This window comes from Ischnura elegans, chromosome 12 (genome assembly GCF_921293095.1).
Source record: "Ischnura elegans chromosome 12, ioIscEleg1.1, whole genome shotgun sequence".
NCBI classification, from domain to species: Eukaryota; Metazoa; Arthropoda; class Insecta; order Odonata; family Coenagrionidae; genus Ischnura; species Ischnura elegans.
This window is the reverse complement of record NC_060257.1, coordinates 42878856-42896786: the sequence shown is the minus strand read 5'-3', so window position 1 is coordinate 42896786 and position 17931 is coordinate 42878856. Positions and strand designations below refer to the sequence as shown.

General features: G+C 38.6%; 1 protein-coding gene across 1 annotated transcript in view; it reads left to right on the top strand.

Annotated features, from left to right (window-relative positions):
- LOC124169558 (short-chain dehydrogenase/reductase family 9C member 7-like) overlaps window positions 1-15797 on the top strand; it is a 111636-nt gene extending 95839 nt beyond the window's left edge. The window contains exons 6-8 of the mRNA XM_046548199.1: window positions 8258-8356; window positions 11328-11445; window positions 15308-15797. Of these exons, the coding sequence (XP_046404155.1) occupies window positions 8258-8356; window positions 11328-11445; window positions 15308-15570 (480 nt within the window). The 3' untranslated portion in view covers window positions 15571-15797. The remainder of the gene's footprint in view (window positions 1-8257; window positions 8357-11327; window positions 11446-15307) is intronic.
- Window positions 15798-17931: the final 2134 nt, after the last annotated feature.

Genomic DNA, 17931 nt, shown 5'->3' with positions numbered 1-17931 from the left:
GAGAATATAAATATTTTTTTTATTTCATTTTTCGTCTTCGATGGAAATGTACCAGATAATAACGTAATACGTCAAAATATAGGTCGTACAGTATTAAATTTATGTGGACTGACAATTTTTTTACATTTCATAATTGTAAAGATTATTACTCAGTAATTCTCGCCATGTCTTTTTTTTTAACTCAACCAACTCAACAAGCGTCCACACCGAATAACTACATGGGAACTGCAATCTATGGCATAACTTCAAGCTAGCTTCCTTCCTAGCTTAATTTTCTTAAAGTGTACTCAAACACATTTTTGCAGGTTTTTTGTCTCCTACTGAACTTGCCAGTAATTATTTAGTTTTTTTTGGGAGATGAATTGTTTCCAAGAGGATCCTGGTAGCCTAGTAGATAGAGCACTTGGCTGCTAATGGAGGGGCCTTGGGTTCAAATCTCAGGTAAAGCCTTCGGACACCCTCAAACAAAAGCCTCGTGGTGGCCCGGGCAAAGGAACTTGCCCCCGTACCTTCAATATGTAAATTTCACACATCTTTTGCTTAGTTCGGGATGAGCTCTACCATCCCCTATCCAAACCAACCTTCGGGTTGAATCGCTGTGAGTGAGTGAGTGACCTGGAATAGTATCTAAAGCCTGAATCACACGGTCACTTTTTTCGTCATTTCCGAGTGATCACTCTAGCGATCACTCGAGTGATCACTCGGAAATGATCGTCGCGCGCAATTGTTTTTCGTACTAAAACGATGAGGATTCCCATCACTTTTTTTATCACTCCTCCGGTCGCCTTTTCCGTCGCTGAAACCGTCCTTGAAACCCTAAATCAGCCAATCAGAACGCGTGCCCGTAAGGAGCGATCGCAGCGCAACGCTTGACAATCGTGGGAACTACATACGTAAACATAAACACGATATATATTTTTGTGATGCGGGTCCTATGACAACGAGCTGTGATATCGGAAGTGATGCGAAAAGCGACGCGACGGCGGGAGGGACCGTGTGATTCAGAAAAATGATCATTCGAGCGATCGCTTTCCCGGTCGCGAAAATCGATCGCTCGAGTGATCACTAGAGGGACGATATAAATGATCGTTGTGATTTAGGCTTAAGAGTCTCGAAATTGGGAATTTACTATAATTTCGACATCATTGGCAAATTTTGTTCTTACTCCGGTATTTTGCCAAAAAAACTATAACCGTTGCTTCCATTAACTTCGGTATAGAATCCCGAGACTATGCAATACCTGATATGAAATAATCTGGTTTGAAACTAAATTGGTTTGGCGTTACTCTCCACTTAATTCTCGTAACACCTATGTTAACTTACTCCGTTAGTCATTAAAATTTTACAGACATGAAATATATCCAAATTTAAAAAAAAATTAAAAGCTTTCACTGTACAGAGTGATAGCATTTTCTTATGTCGCATTATATGTCAAATACTTGGGAAAAAAAACTTCTAGATTTAATGTGTACTGAGTATAAATTGTACGTATATATGTAAAATCAGTTTCAAAATGCGATCCAATGACTTTTGAACAAGCACAAGGGGTTTCTTCACAGATTTGGAGATGCCAATGATTCTGTATTCTTCGTAGGTATATTTCTTCCTTTCCGAAATCATGAACTTCCAATTTCAAAAAATCGCACAGTTGACCTCGCGAGGGAAAAAATACTAAATTTATGGCACTATGAAGGTCAGAGCTTTAATTTCATATGCATAAATTAGAAAGTTACTGATTTCCTTTGCGCCCTTGCAAATTTCTGGGAAACGAAACGCTAATTGGTAAATTTAAAACTGAATTACTGACCATGAAATTTATACAAGCTTATTTTTACGCTGTAAAAACTCACTTCCGACCACTTACTGACTCATAAAAATGTTTAGGGTCAATGAGACGAGATACGGCGAAAAAGTCAGAGAATCGACCTCCTCTAATATAGTATAAAATCCTAGGAAAATTTGTCGAAACACTAATTTCTCTATCTAAAATACTGCTGCCAACTGCTGCTGTATCTCTACTTTGTGGGGGCATTTGGGGGTCCTTTTGGTCATTGAAAGCCAGACTTTTTGACTAGCATAATTTGAAAATGAGGAGATTGCAAAGAAGGAAATATAATGACGTAGAATACACAATCTCCAAATCTGTGAAGTGCTTACTCAAAAGCCATTAGATCGCATTTTGAAACTAATTTCACATATATGCGAATAATTTATGCTCAGTACACATTAAATCAAGAAATTGTTTCCAAAATATTTCGCCATATACCACAATCGGTTGTAATGAGGATTCTGAACATCGCGGAGAAGCTAGTTAATGGCACTGAAGTCATTGTGACCGCCATTAGTCCACTCTTCGTGACAGTGATGAAACAAAGAAGTTTGGTTTTCCTAAGATTCAATTTAGTTAGATTAGATATCACAAAAAACGATCCTAATGGATTAAATGGCAGACAAGAATTGTAAATAACTAGCGTCCGGAAAAGATCCGATGCCAGCGATAGAGAGTTATAAAAGAGGTTGTTTCAGGAGGAATCTGTAATGTTTAGGAATTGGTAGGGGAGACAATTTTATGCATTTTTTGTTCATAGACATGTGGTCGCAACTCCTAAGTTTCTGAGCTATGGCAACGAAAACATTTCTTGTACGCACTTCGCAGTTACCATGAAAACGGTTTTTTTTATGGTAACCAGCCTTTTCGACATTTTACTTAACACCCTGGATTTTTAGGGACATCAAATAATTAAGGTTGGACAAAATGTGCGATTATTATAGCCTGAAACAATTAATTCAAAATGAATGAGATTGGGCAATCGTATTGTTGATACTTGTTTGACGCTATCGTTTAATTAAGCCCAAATATTAATTGCTTTAGTTAATTGCAATCGCACATTTTGGACCAAACTTAATTATTTAATTTTTATTAGAAACATTGTTTAATGGTTAATTAGAAATGATTGTAGAAGTGTCAGATAGTTGAGTAAGGATAGGCGCGCAACATTAATAGGGTAGTTTCCTTCATCAAAGAAAACGAAAGGCATTGATTGCGATTCCTTACCCACCATTAGTGTATTCATAATATACAAATTATTTGGTTTTAGAAATACCGGTTTAGACGAATGGCAAGGGTGAATTTTATCCTCATTTGAAAAAGGCCAGATTGGCGCCCATGGAATGCCACAGGGACCTAGTTTATATACGAGTAGATAGGAGTTTTACATCGGCTGAGGTTACCAATGTATGCATGAGGCACAGAGCTCAGGGAAACATCTCTTAAAAATCACTTATTAAAGCTGGCTAAGGTCGGAAAGTTTTCTTCGTTTTATAAGCTATTAATAATCCTTATTTAAGCCAAGCGCTACAGCTAGCAGGGTACTCTGCTACCTGCTAGCATCATGCGTCGTATCAGCGCTCAAAGCCTCGCCCCAAGGTCCCCTCACTTGCGGCAGCGGGAACCAGAATGACATCACTCGGAGTTTTCCCGGCATTCATACTTAGCCGTCGCGTTTTCGCGCGCTTTAAATTTTTCACTTTTCACAATCGCGAAAAATAGATATCGTCATTTAAAAATCTAAAAGCGTGAAATACGTACTCCAGGAGTAATAATCTTCCGATTTAGGCAATAAAAAAATTATAGGAAACCACCCTATTTTAAACCTAATCAGCAGCCAAGATTTATCCACGAGTGATGAAACAGTTATTTTTTTTACTTTTTAGTGAATTGTTTACCGTTTTATAACAAGCGTGTTTTTTTATCTTTTTGTATTATTTTTATTTTCTACTTTTTTGGTGAAAAATGTAATCGATTCGACCAGATCTGTTATAGAAATTTCTTCCCAAAAATTATAACAAACGCCATCAACTGAGAAATTTTAAAACTATTTTTTCAATTGGAAATTTAGTAAATTAATTAGAGAACATTGGATTAAAATTTCAAAATTCTGATAATAATCAAAAAATAAAATAATAATACATAAAAAATCATCAATTTACATAAGATTTATTTGACGCATGAAGTTTTTTTCATCATGAAAAGAGTTAAAAATTAGTTTAAAACCCTCAACTTATTACTCAGTTTTTCAAAAATTTTCCCCCTGATTTTGGACCCCCCCGAATGAAATTCCTGGCTATGCCACTGTCTTTATACCATCTCCAATACCCCCTTCTTTTCTTATATTTTATGTAATATTAATCCTCTACAAAATGTGGGAAATAGCGTATTCATCCCTTCAAAAATTTTCTATTAGATACCATAACATATGCAATAAAAAGTGAAGAAAAATTGTTATTTCAATGGTTTTTAACGTTTTTTTTCGATTTTTACCCCCTGAATATTTTCAAACCCAGTCAAGTTTATCTCTTTCATGACCCTGATTGCCTCAAAACGTCAGATAACTTTGGTAAAAGTCTCTTGAATGGTGATAAGTTTAGATACGGGGTTTGGTTTTCCCAATTTAGGGATTGCTCGTAAAAATGGAGGGAGATAGAAATAAACGTAGGTCATTTTCGGATTCAGCGACCCAAAATCAGCCAGAAACACATTAAATTGTAGCCGAGCGTTTTTTTTTAACTTTTTTTGAAGAACAGTGTTATTGAAGACACTGTCAGCAGAAGCTAGCAATCTATTTGATAGAGTGCACTTGATTTTCCACTCGATGTTAGCACACATCTGAGACTCACTCGTATCCCTTGGCCACCAAGTTTTGTGTATTTCTTCTAAAAATTAACTTTACCTAACTCTGTTGAGAAAAAAATCACCAGTACCCCTTGGCTTTTCACGCCCTCAATTGACTTCGCTTTTCCGATAGAGTTTTGTTGTATTGATTCTCTTTCATCGTCATTATTACCTTTTGGCCCTCTACAGGACCTTTTCCCCATTCATTGTTGAATGGCACCAATGGACTGGGCAAGGAGACTGCGTAGAGGAGGTCCAATTTTATCCCGTAGAAGGTTGATTGATATCTGTTGCCACTATTGTCGCCTTTTAATCAGCTTTCAAAAATGTCCGCGGCGTGGTGAAGAGTGCAATGCGATTCACTTTTTTTCAATATTTTGAAGTATGATCTTTGCAAATGCGAGGAATAGCATTGAAGAGTTATGAATTTGATAAATAACATCGTCGTGAATGTAATTTTCAATTGACACCCGTTATTATACTTCATTTCCCAACGACACTCGGATCAATTTGCTCGTCAACGGTGCGAATGGCGACTTTTGTAAACCTATTTAAATGCGCGGAGGTTGACAACACATTTTGAGACCGACATAAGGATCCTCTTTGTACTATTCGTGAGACTAGGGTTGAACTCGTTCCCTTCGACAACTTTCAGTGTCGAAAATTCTAAATTCTAATTCTATATTAACACCATCTATAGAGAAAATTTTTGAAACTATCTTTCCATACGTAAATTTTGTTATTAAATTAGAGCACAATGGATCAAAATTTCAAATTTATGACTGTACAAAATTGTAATACCAATAGAATCAAGCAAGAGTGCAAATTTTAAGCCGATCCTAGAATGCGAAGTGAGTTAAAAACCAATCACAACATTCCATCGACGAAACAGACGGACGGAGAAAGTTAAGAAAATGCGTGTAATAAAGAAATCGTCGATGAGTTTTACAAAGAACTCTCACAATTCACGTTCAAAGCGAAGAAAAACAACTAACACTCGAATTTTCTCCGGTGACGTCGAAAATGGACCCATAAAATATGTCTCTCACGCGAGCTTGAAATTAACTCTGAAAATGTTACTTCAAATTGCCGGAGAGTAGGTCAGTTCCGATCCACTGACCTCACTCACGAGTATTCTGGCATTCGCTGACGACCCAAAACTCAAAAATCAGAATAGGCATGCGCAGTGCCAGTATCACCTAAATAGATGACCTCAGCGCCCCCAATAAAGACAACCAGTCCAATGCTACGGTGCGGCGCCGAGATTGCTACGAATAGGAATATACTCAGAACTAAGACATAATTATCATCATGGCTGGACAACAATGCTAAAGCCTGAATCACACGATCATTTTTTTTTTTCGTCGCGAAAGTGATCACTATCGCGGTCACTGCGCAAAATGATTGTCGGCGGCAATTGTTTTTCGCGATCGCGATCGCGATGAGGATTCCCATCGCTATTTTTCATCACTCTTCCGGTTGCTTTTCCCGTCGCTAAAACCGTCCCTAAAATCCCATATCAGCCAATCGGAACGCATGACCGTATGGTGTGATTGCAGCGCAGCGTTTGACAATTGTGGGAATGACATAAATAAACAAACACGCTATATATTTTCGTGATGTGGGTCCTATGACAACGAGCTTGATATTGGAAATGATGTGAAAAGCGACGGCGGGAGTGACCGTGAGATTCAGAGAAATGATCATTAGAGCGATTGCTTTTCGCGACGGGAAAAGTGATTTCGATAGTTATCACTTTCGCGACGAAAAAAATTATCGTGTGATTCAGGCTTAAGATTGGTTTGACGCAGCTTTCCACTCAGTTCTCCCATCAGCTAATCTTTTCACGCCTACGTATTTCTTCTCTTTCACATCCTTCTTTACTTGTTCCATATATTTTATTCAAGATCTTCCTTTTCCGTTCTTGCCATCCACTTGTCCCTCCAGGATTGTCTTCATTAGGCCATCATGTCTCAAGATGTGGCCTTTAAGGTTGTTCCGTCTCCTTTACAAGGTTTTCACGAGGCTTTTCTTCTCTCTTACTGATCTTAGGACTTCCTCATTAATGAATCAGTCGATCCATTAAATCCTCAAAATTCTTCTGTAGCACCACATCACGAAGGCTTCTAGAGTACCTTAAGTTCTCCGCAGTTGTAATTGTCCATTCCTCACTTACGTAGAGAAGCTTACTCCAGACGTAGGTTATGATAAATTTTTGCATCCTTCCATGTTTAAATTTGCCGCTGCATGCAGGTCTTTCTTTTGGTGAATCCTCTCTTCGACTGGGTGGGTACTTTCTTTCTTAATAATCCCTTCGCTAGTCATGTGTACTCGATATTTAAGGAAGTTTTGAATGAAAAATTAAACTTTGTTTTTCCACAGAATGTAGTTATTAGTCCACTAATAAAAAAGTGTACTGCACACTACACGTGTACCAATAAAAATATTCTGAGGAAAAACAAAGTTTAATTTTTCATTCAAAATGATTAAATTCCATAAAGTATCGCCAGAGCCCATCCACTTGTTTAAGGAAGTTTTTTTAAAAAACGAATTATATGTCACTTTCATTCATGGTCCCTTTCATTTGTATCTCACTAACATACGGGCACAAAATAAAAGTCACAAATTGCTGTAATTTCAGGTATTTACAGTTAAAAACACGAATTATTACAAAGGTTCTGATAGCGATCTTTGTCTAATTGTGCGAAAAAAAATCATTGATGCCAAAAGTATAAATGTGATTTAGCATCTCATGGTGATAAGCGGCTCATGGTGATTAAAGAGAGACATACGGGTGTATGCCGCGTGATGAAACGCTGGGTCATTTCCGGTTCATCACGCGGCATACATCTGTATGTCTCTCTTTAATTTCAGTTAATTTAATTCGCTAACTTTTGGTGAACGCCTCAAAAATCAAAGACAACGTCCGCGCCGAAGGATGTTTAGTTCCGCCAGATTTCCATTTATGGACAGGAGAGGACGAACGTCCAAAATCAATGTTAAAACGTAGGTTTCCGCGGCGATGGTTTGATCTCTGCATTTCTTCAGGGTTTTCTTCCGCGTCAGTTTGTTTGTAGACAACAGTTTAGCTGGCTATCCTGCCAGCGTCTTCAGGTCGAAACTGTTGTCTACAAACAAGCTGACGCGGAAGAAAGACCTGAAGAAATGCAGTAATCAGTCCAAAATCAATGTTGAAATGAGAATTTCATATAAGTTTGGTGACTTTTTAAGTTAAATTTAAATAAATTATTCTTTAATCTGAAGTTTGCATGCATTAAATCGTTTATGAGTGAAAGAAATTGATTTTAAGGTTACTTAATGATTAGTTTGGAAAGTAACAGAAAAAACTTTCAACGTAAAATTTACTTACTTCATACTTAAATTTTAATCAGTTAATTTTTCAGAAAAGTAAATTTTAACTTGGCCCTTGTTACTTCATCCCGACGTCAACTATACCTTAAATCCGTTAATTTTTTTGGTAACTTTCCCAACTATAAAATAAAATAATTTTCTCAAGAGCCATCGGCTCACGAAAATGAATGACTTTATAATAGTAAATAATTACTTATGCTTTTCTCTCTACAGAGCTCCGTGGGGAAGTTTCTGAGCAAGGCTAGACCGCCGTCTAAGATATCTGAAGTGGTGGACGACATGCTTGATGCAGTCATCGGAGAAAACCCGAAGGTATGTGAAGTGAAGTGGGTCCACCCAAAAGAAAAGACCACTGGGCATTATGGAGCGCGAAAGTTTTGACCAATTATAAAATACAGGTCTATGCATAAAATGAGTCAATTGAGTAAACTTACTCAAGTTAACAAATAAATTCAGAGAATTAACTGTAAAGGCGGTTAATGGAAAAAAAATTAGAAATAAATTTAAGTTATCTACATCTACATAATACCCCGCGAGCCGCCTAAAAGGCATGTGGCAGGGGGTGTTAGGACACCAGCCGTTTACAACTATAAAAAAAGAAGAGCTCTAACGAGGTTGGGACTAGCGTTTATTAAAGTCCTTTATGGTTCGGGGGAAAAACGAATTCCCATATCTATCCGTTCGGCAAAACATCTCTCTTAATTTATCGCTTCTATCGGACCTGGAGATATAGTGTGGCTCCAATAATATGTTCTCTGTGTCTCTCTTAAAGATATCCATTCTCAATTGTTCAAGTAATCTAAGCCTAGCGCGCAGCCTCCGAGTCTCCAACGGCTCCCAGCCTAATTCGCTTAACATCTGGGTAACACTATCTGTACGCCCGTAGCAGTTTTTGACGAAACGCGCAGTCTTCCTTTGTATTTTATTAAGTTCGCGGATTAAGTCTTTTTGCACCGGATCCCATACGCTCGCTGCATATTCAAGGTGCGGTCGGACGAGAGCGAAATAGCACCTTTCTTTTACTTTCTCAACCGAAAATCTTCCCACAATACGCTTGACGAATCCTAATTTCTTCAGGGCTATGCCGCAAATATTCTTTATATGTGTTCCCCACGTGAGGTTCGAGGTTATCGTAACTCCCAGGTACTTCACTTCGTCCGTTGCCATTATGTTAATACCATCCACTGCATAAACATGGTTAGAGTTGGACGAATTCCGCAAGAAATGTACCGCCATGCATTTGCTCAGATTAAGTTCGAGTCCCCACTCTTGGCTCCACAAATGTACGTTGTTTAAGTCAGATGATAGAATTTCATAGTCAGAGTGATCACTAATTTCGCGGTAGATGACAGCGTCGTCAGCAAATAAACGTATTTTACTACTAATGCGGGAGCAGAGATCATTAATGTATATAATGAACAACAGGGGGCCGATTACGCTTCCTTGTGGAACACCTGATGTAACTTTCACAACATCAGAGCTAATTCCGTCAAGAACTACTTTTTGTTTACGATCTCTGAGAAAGTCGCGTATCCAGTTTACAACTGTTTCGTTTAATTCGCATGACTGTAATTATGTGCTTAACGAAAAATTTGCTTCACAGCCTTGAGGCAGTTAAAGAAAAACTTCGCGGGGATAGGACTCCATCTGTTAATTTTACTAAAACAGCCAAGTGCCACACATAAGGTATTAAAATTAAGCTGAGCTGTTTCTCAAGGCCGTTTTACCTGGAGCACGTAATCGCACAGACGTGTATACGAAGGTGTAATCAAATTGCGTCTTGTAAAGCGGCGAATTGCTAGAACAAATGCGAGAATGCATGGACGTGAGATGGCAGAATGGCCCCTGTTCTAATTTAGTTCGTGCAATTGCACGCCATAATGAGAAATCAATGCAGTTCTAACCTGCGCAATTACGTACTCCGTGTAAAGCGGCCTGTAGGACCACTCGAACCACACGAGACCCTTGTACAAGACCGTGGAGTAGCAGAGACGTGGAGATAACTGGACATGAGTTCGTGACGTCCAAGGCCGAAACCAGGGGGGATCAAGGGGGATTGATCCCCCCAGAAATGAAAAAAATCTTTATGCTCGCTTGGTGCTCAAACGACGATATTATATAGCGGCGAAGGGACATCTAGTAATCCAATGCGACTTAAGTCAATAATTATCTAAGCGAATTTGTAGGTGCAGCGTGTGTAGTTGTAGTGTAATGTGTGAAATAATAGTGCTGTGAATCAGTAGAAAAGTGAGTGACTTATGAGCCTCCTGAGGGACCGCAGAATTGACATCGACACCGAGGAGTTAATTCATTTGCTCGCTGCAAAGAAAGCGAGAAGGCTAAATTCAATTTTATAATAATATTTTTATATTTTCCTTTAAGGGTTTATAATAAATATGTATATTTAACTGTATACGCTATTTTATTTATCTTATAAAAATCATTTTATGTTTGTCTACCTTTCCATAAACCCCCCCGAAAATATTTTCTGGCTACGGCCTTGGTGACGTCATAAAATTATCTAAGAAAGGCAGTTGACCATCGATTTTCCGCGACAGATACTTCGATAAGTAGGAACGTCACGTTTAAATTGTCGCACCAAATTAGGGTAAATGATCTTATTGCAATCAGAAAATTAAATTTGCATTGACTTTAGAGTGAATTCTAAACTTCAGTGCGCCTACCTAACCGCAATTATTTATTTAAATTTCTTAAACGAGTGATGCAGTACAGTAGTGTTAATAGTAGCCATAGAATGTTAACTTCCAAAGAGATTACTTTGGTGTAAAATACAATACAATGCATGTGAAGTTAGATAATGTTCTCTCGTTTCATCCGCCATTTGTTGTTTGACCAAAGAGTGATAAAAAATAAATAATACTATTAATTAAATGTATGCTTGAAACTTTGTAATTCAGTTTTGTCGAATATATAACTGGTTAAAATATTTCTAGAGAAACTTTGAATAAAATTTTGTTTTTCGAAGTAATTGCTCGAACAAAAGCTTAGTTATCAACGAAATTATTTCAAATTCATGAAGAAACTCTTCAATTTTGGAATCAGTGGATAAAAAACTTTGGAATTCAGCTCTTTAAAATAAAATATGTACGTAATTATAAGAGCGTCATCAAGATTCATTTGATTTGGGACCAGTGTGAGTCAATTCAAATAATAGAAAAATGCGGAACTATTTTTTTTTCACTTTCTACCGCAACCATAACTAAAAGAAAATGGATAACCGAGCACGTTTTATACTTCAATTATCTCTTTTTCTGCCAAACAGAAGCGGTACGTTCCCAGCGTGACGGCGCAGCTAAGAGAAAAAATCCTGACCGCCCTGCCATCTGATGTCCTGGATTACATTCTCTGCTTAGCGCAACCCAAGACACCACCCGCAGCAGGTAAGATTTCTCCTTATAATTGGAAGAAAAGTTTAGTAGTTCCCTTAAATGAGTAAAACCTTTCAACCAGGGGCGGTCCGGGGTAAATGGGGGCTCTTGGCTGGGGCCCGGGCCCTCTCCCGGAATATTTTATGCCCGGAAATGGTTTTTGACGCAATTCTGGCTCTTAAAAACTAGGTATAATTCAATAAAAATAACAATTTCGTCAGAAATAAATTCTGTAAAAATGAGAATTTCACAGCTTATAAAATTTAATAATGCAAAACTAAAAAAATCATTTACTTCAAAAACATTCCGCCCCATAGTATTTCGTGTACTTAACTTTTTCTAAAAAAAAAGTAACCGTTTTTTGCGCGTAAAATCAAGTTCCCTAACTTTGAGCGCTATAGTTTTCGTTCCAATAATTTGCAATGTTGATATAAGAAAGCCAGGTATATTGTTAAAAATTTGCAGAAAACAAATTGTTTATACCACGAAAAATTAAGGATTTGTTTTAAACAACGCAACTCTTTGCTAACTTCGAAACCAGTGGACCAATTGAAAATTGATCGGTACCGATGTATGCTGTACGATTTATAACATTTACATTAAATATCGCTAATAAGGTCAGTATCACTTAATATTTATTGTAGGACGCATTATACTGCTGATTCCTAGGTGCACCCGGCACGTACGGCAGTCGTCACTCCCCATGAGTACGTCATCAGCGTTAAGGCCGTTTTACACGACGCACGCAATTGCACGTATGTGCGAAGGCGCAGTCAAAATTGCCTCGTGACAAAAAGGCTAAATGCTAGAATGCATGCGTGAATGCATTGATGCAAGGTGGCAAAATAGTCTGCGTTCTAATTTCGTTCAAGAATGCAGTTTTGACTCCAGAAGTTAATTCAAAGAAATGCAGTTGTAAATGTACGCCATATTTAGAAATAAATGCAGTCATCATTTAACATGCGCAATTACTTGCCCCGTGTAGAATGGCCTTTAAGACCTGGTTACACGGTACTTAGACACGCACGAGTTAATATGTGAATGCATGAATGATTTTTGTGGACCGGAACGGAACATGCACGAATGCATGGACCAAATTAGAACAGGTTCTATTTTTTGGTCATACGTTCGCACAAATTGAGCGGTTACACGGTGCATTATCAAGCTTTCATTTTCATGCGTTCATACATTTGGACATTAACTCGTACGTGTTGATGCACCGTTTAACCAGGCCTTTACAGCGCGCAAATAAATTTCGTCTCGGAGCAGTTAGGAGAAGGCGGATGCTCGGAATAAACGTTTTCGAATTGGCGGGATTACACTGTACTTATCGCACTTAGTCAGTCACGATGTGACCCAAGCTCTGAGGGGTATTGGCAATCGTGATATTAGGGAGGTTCTTTCTCTTCCGTGAAGACGTAAGAGTAGGTACAGGCAATATTCTCATGCGAGTGACTGCAACTTTTTCCCTCCAGGAAATCCTGATGAAAGGAGACCACGCTCTTACTAACAGTCCGAAGTTTGCTGGTATTAACTCCTGGCCATACCAAGACCAAACGTTTTATCACTTTTGGTATTATATTTGGTGAAGGCAACCGACAACGAAGACCATTTGCGCCATGAGGGAAGGGTAGAGAAACCTGGCGTCGGCATTTAGCCTTCACTTAACGAAAGGCGCCAAGGGGACCACGGCTTAACGTCCCATCCGACGGACGGATTGCTACACTTGAAGTGCACTCCACAAAGCACTAAAGTAGGGAACGGGGCAGCCTCTGAAAAATCTCTCCCATCGCCGGGATTTGAACCCGAGCCCTCGAGATGGGAATCCAACACTATGACCACCATATCAACCCGATCCCAATTAATCACTTCTTGTTTTATTGATCCGCGGTCGCGAGGGAGATTGCTATCTCCTGCGAGGTTCTGGAAATTGTAGATTCACATTTTAAATTGGACATTCACGTATTGCGGTATATGCAGTCATGGAATTGCGTTAACGGGCTGGGGTTAATTCGGTGATATGGCAAAGTATGAGGGCACATTTACCGATTCTATGTTTAGGTTTATTTGGAATGGAGTAGTCCCCAAGGTTTTCTATTATTTTGTTCTTTGTTTTTGAAAAGGACATAGTGAATTTACTGAGTGCACTTTGCGTTACAGTAAAGATTAGAATGAGTTTCAGATCCTTCCGAATGTGAATAAATAATGAACCAAAGAGCTCATAGTATTTTCCTTAAAATTTTGTTTCCGTAAGTTAGGATTTCCTTTGAATGCGATGCGGCGGAACTCATAGCCAAGGTTCCTGCCTATACCCATTACTGATTTGAAAGCATGGACCTCAGGTCTTCTGCAGTTGCCATGTCCGACGATAGAACTGGCATGCATGAGTCGAGTAGACCCACCGAATCAAATCCGCTCATCCAGATGGCCCTAATAGTACTAGATGAGCGGATTTGATTAGGTGAGCGATTGTTGAGCGTTTATGCAACGGAGGTATCGTATTTTAATAGAAGAAAGCGCTATATTGTAATCATGGATTGTGGTTCTAGGGGAAAGGGACCCCTCCCCGGGCACTTCCACCCCCAAGAAAAAATTTTGGTAAATATGAATAAAAACACCACTGTACAAAAACTTCATCGGAAATTATACTCAATTTAAGTTCGGAAAAGGGGAAGGGGAAAAGGTTTACGGGAGAGAAGCGCCCCTTCTTGTGTTGGGAGTATCCCGTGCTGATGGATGAGTGGTCCAAGGGTGGTATCATGGCCCCGCAACCCAATAGGGCATTTTCCTTCATCAAAGAAAACGAAAGGCATTGATTGCGATTCGTTACCCACCATTAGTGTATTCATAATACACAAATTATTTGGTTTTTGAAATACCGGTTTAGACGAATGGCAAGGGTCAAATTTTATCCTCATTTGAAAAAGGCCAGATTGGCGCCCATGCGATTCCACTCCACGTGACGTCACAGGGGCCTAGTTTCTACACGAGAGGATAGGAGTTATACATCGTCTGAGGTTACCAATGCATGCATGAGACACAGAGTTCAGGGAAACATGTCTTAATAATCACCTATTAAAACTGGCTAAGGTCGGAAAGTTTTCTTCGTTTGATAAGGTATTAATAAACCTTTTTTAAGCCAAGCGCTACCAGCCAGCAAGGTATTCAGCTACCCGCTAGCATCCTGCGTCCTATCAGCGCTCAGAGCCTCGATCAAGGTCACCTCACAAGGCGGGAGGGGGAACCAGAAATGCGTCGCACGGACTTTTTCCCATCATTCCTACTTACGCGTCGCGTTTTCGCGCGCTTGAAATTTTTCTCTTTTCAATTAATCGCGAAAAATAGATATCGTCATTTAAAAATCTAAAAGCGTGAAATACGTACTCCAGGAGTAATAATCTTTCGATTTAGGCAATAAAAAAATAATAGGAAACCACCCTATTCCCTGACTCTATGCCCATACCCAGTGATGTAGGCAAGTGGGGGGGAGCAAAAGGGGCACATGCCCCCCCCAAACCAATTAATTTTAGCAGAAAAATATTTACCTATAAAACAAATTTTTTCTTCTCCACCGATGTGTTTTAGAAAAACAACTCCCCGATGACCCATCCACTGCGTAATTTTAAATTCCAAATTAGCATAAAATTTGTGAATACTAGAGATAAAAATCATTTTCCCCAGAGGGGGGTCTCATCCCTCTTTCCCCCTGGGTCGTTCCCCCCCCCCCCCCCCCCCCATCCAGAAAATCGTCCTGACTACATCCCCGCCAATGGCTATTACTTCTACCGAATATATTTGACCGATTTATAGGTACTATTTGACAATTTAACGCCATCTCCTAATGTTATTCTTTCTCATTTTCTTCTATACCCAGTGAGCGCAACTTCAGAAAGGAGAAACTTGCAGAGTCCATACATCAACAAGAAGAGGTACGTCCTTAAACATGCCGTATCGATGCCGCTGCCCATGAGGAGAGACACCGAGGAATTCTTGATACCGGCAAACGGCACGGCTTTCCCGTTTCCTGGCAACGACACCAAAGACAACAAGTCCTCCGGGGACAACGACAAGACCACAGCCACGTCGAATGGCAAGTCAGGTGAAGCCGTCAATGCCACAATTAGCGAAGAGAAATGAAGCAAAGAGTGAATAGAGACTTGGAGGCTAAGAAAATGCATCAGTCAGGGGTCAAGTGTGAATTATACAAAACCGGCGAGTCACGATATTTTCTACAAACTATGAGCCCCACAGTGGAAAAGACTTGCAAGTGCTTATTTGCCGCAGTCGCCATGGACAGCTTTGACCAGTGGCGTAGCCAGGGGGGATCCGGACCCCCTTTCCCCCTTCCACCCCCCCCCCCCCCCGAAATACGAAATATAAAAACACTATTATTTTCCTACACAAAAGAAAACGAAATATTAAAAAATCGTGAATTTACAAAATATCTTTAACAAGTGACGTTTTTTCGATTATGAAAAGTGTTAAAGTTAGTTTAAAACCCATTGCTTAGTAGCCCGGTCTTTTTTTATTTTCCCCCTGTTTTTCAACCCCCCCCCCCCCCCTCGAACAATCCTGGCTACGCCATTGGCTTTGACCCCCACGTAATGGCACCTTGAGGAGTGATTGAAAGAATATTCAGTTGGTGCTAATTTTATTTCATATCACTGAAAAAGAAATGATGTCGCATTCAGGGATGATTACGTGCGACAATGAACGAGATGGTGTGAATATATTCAACACAGTAGACATGGTGACATTACGATTTTCCTTCTTCCTTACGAGTTGCCTCTGCGACAGTTTAGCCTGCGAGAGTCATTTAGGACATCGTCCTTCATTACAACCACACGAATGTAATCAATCACAGGCAACAATCCCTTCTTCAACAGTTTTAATTGAAAATTCACCTCATATATTTTAACACTGATGCCACAAATGCATATCAATTCAGTGTCCCGTCATGTATTACCAAGCGGTAGAGATAAAAATAATAATAGCGATATGTTGACAAAAATGCATTATGAAATAATGCCAATGAGCCAATTTTCAGCCAAAGAAGACCTCAGCTCTTTATATATACTGATAAAACACTCCCTAATAAAAATTCTATAACGTCGACATATTTTCTGAATGATGAGCACTTGTTAATTGCATGACTCAGGATTTACTTATCTTGATAGTGACACAACATTAACTATTTGTACTAGAAATATTGAAAAATAAGAAAAACTTTTTTTTGACAAAGGTACCAGATGATATTAAAATTAATTAAAAATTACCTTCTGAATATATCCTCGGAACGAAAATCTCAAATCGGGTTACAAGGAACACTTTGCCACTCACTGCAATCCACTGAAAATTCTTTGATGCAATATTGTACGCGTAAATATCCGAGACCGCTTTACCACACTATAAAAATTCACTACAATACAGAAATACAGCTTAAATTAATTATTTTGTCCACTCTGCCGAAGACAAACTATTTCAAACTAAATTGGACCGTGGCATTTACGCAACAAGAGCGGTAATTCGAATTAATTAAGGAGTTTCGTTGAAATTAATATTGTCTAATGCTAAGCAGCCTATAAATTGTACTTCATATTTCATCTATTAAAACCCATTGAGATGTAAATATGAATACAAACTATGCACATGTATGCCTTATGTGGTAATGTATGTGTATAGTTTTACTTCTCATTCTGAGTTTTTATCAGCATTCAAATGCAAATAAAAATTCAGGATGTGAGGTAAAAGTAGTGAACAGCATAAATCCAGCTAACAGTTTATATGAAAAAATTACAAATTGACCAATAGAAAACCTAAATCGCGACCTAAAATGCTGAATACCAAGTATAATTTTTTAAATGTTGTCAAAAAAATATAGTCTATTATTTACCTACCAGTGAATTGTGCTATCTTTCATCAATTAAAAATCATTTTCATTAAGGTGTAAATATGAATCACCCTCACTCACTGATTCAACATTAAGGTTGGTTTGGTTAGGTGAGGATACAGCTCACTCCACACTGAGCCTCATGCTTGTGACTTTCGCACTTTCATATGAATAGTGTATGCTAAAAAAAGTTGTTTGAATTGCTGTGCCGGAGAATTGAGAGACAGGAACGAAAAAATTGCTGTATCTTTGTTTTTAATGTAATTATTTTGAAGAGTAATGTACATGGAAATATATTTTACGAACTTATTCATCAATATGTAAAATAATGTACAGAAAAAATTCTTGTTGATTGAATAAACATCTAAATATTGTATTTCAAAATGCAGCCTTTCATATTCCCTGGTGAAAGCAGGCTAATAGATAGTACAAGGCATTGAGGTGAAATGTAAACATGGCAACAATTAAAACAAGGTATGTAATTTGAATACTATCATATTTTGGTTCATTCAGAGGAGGGCTTTCAAATCATTTTTAAATCTCTGTTTTGTCCTTGCCTAATCTTGAAAATTGTTAATCTTTGGGTACATAATCATGTACGATTGCTT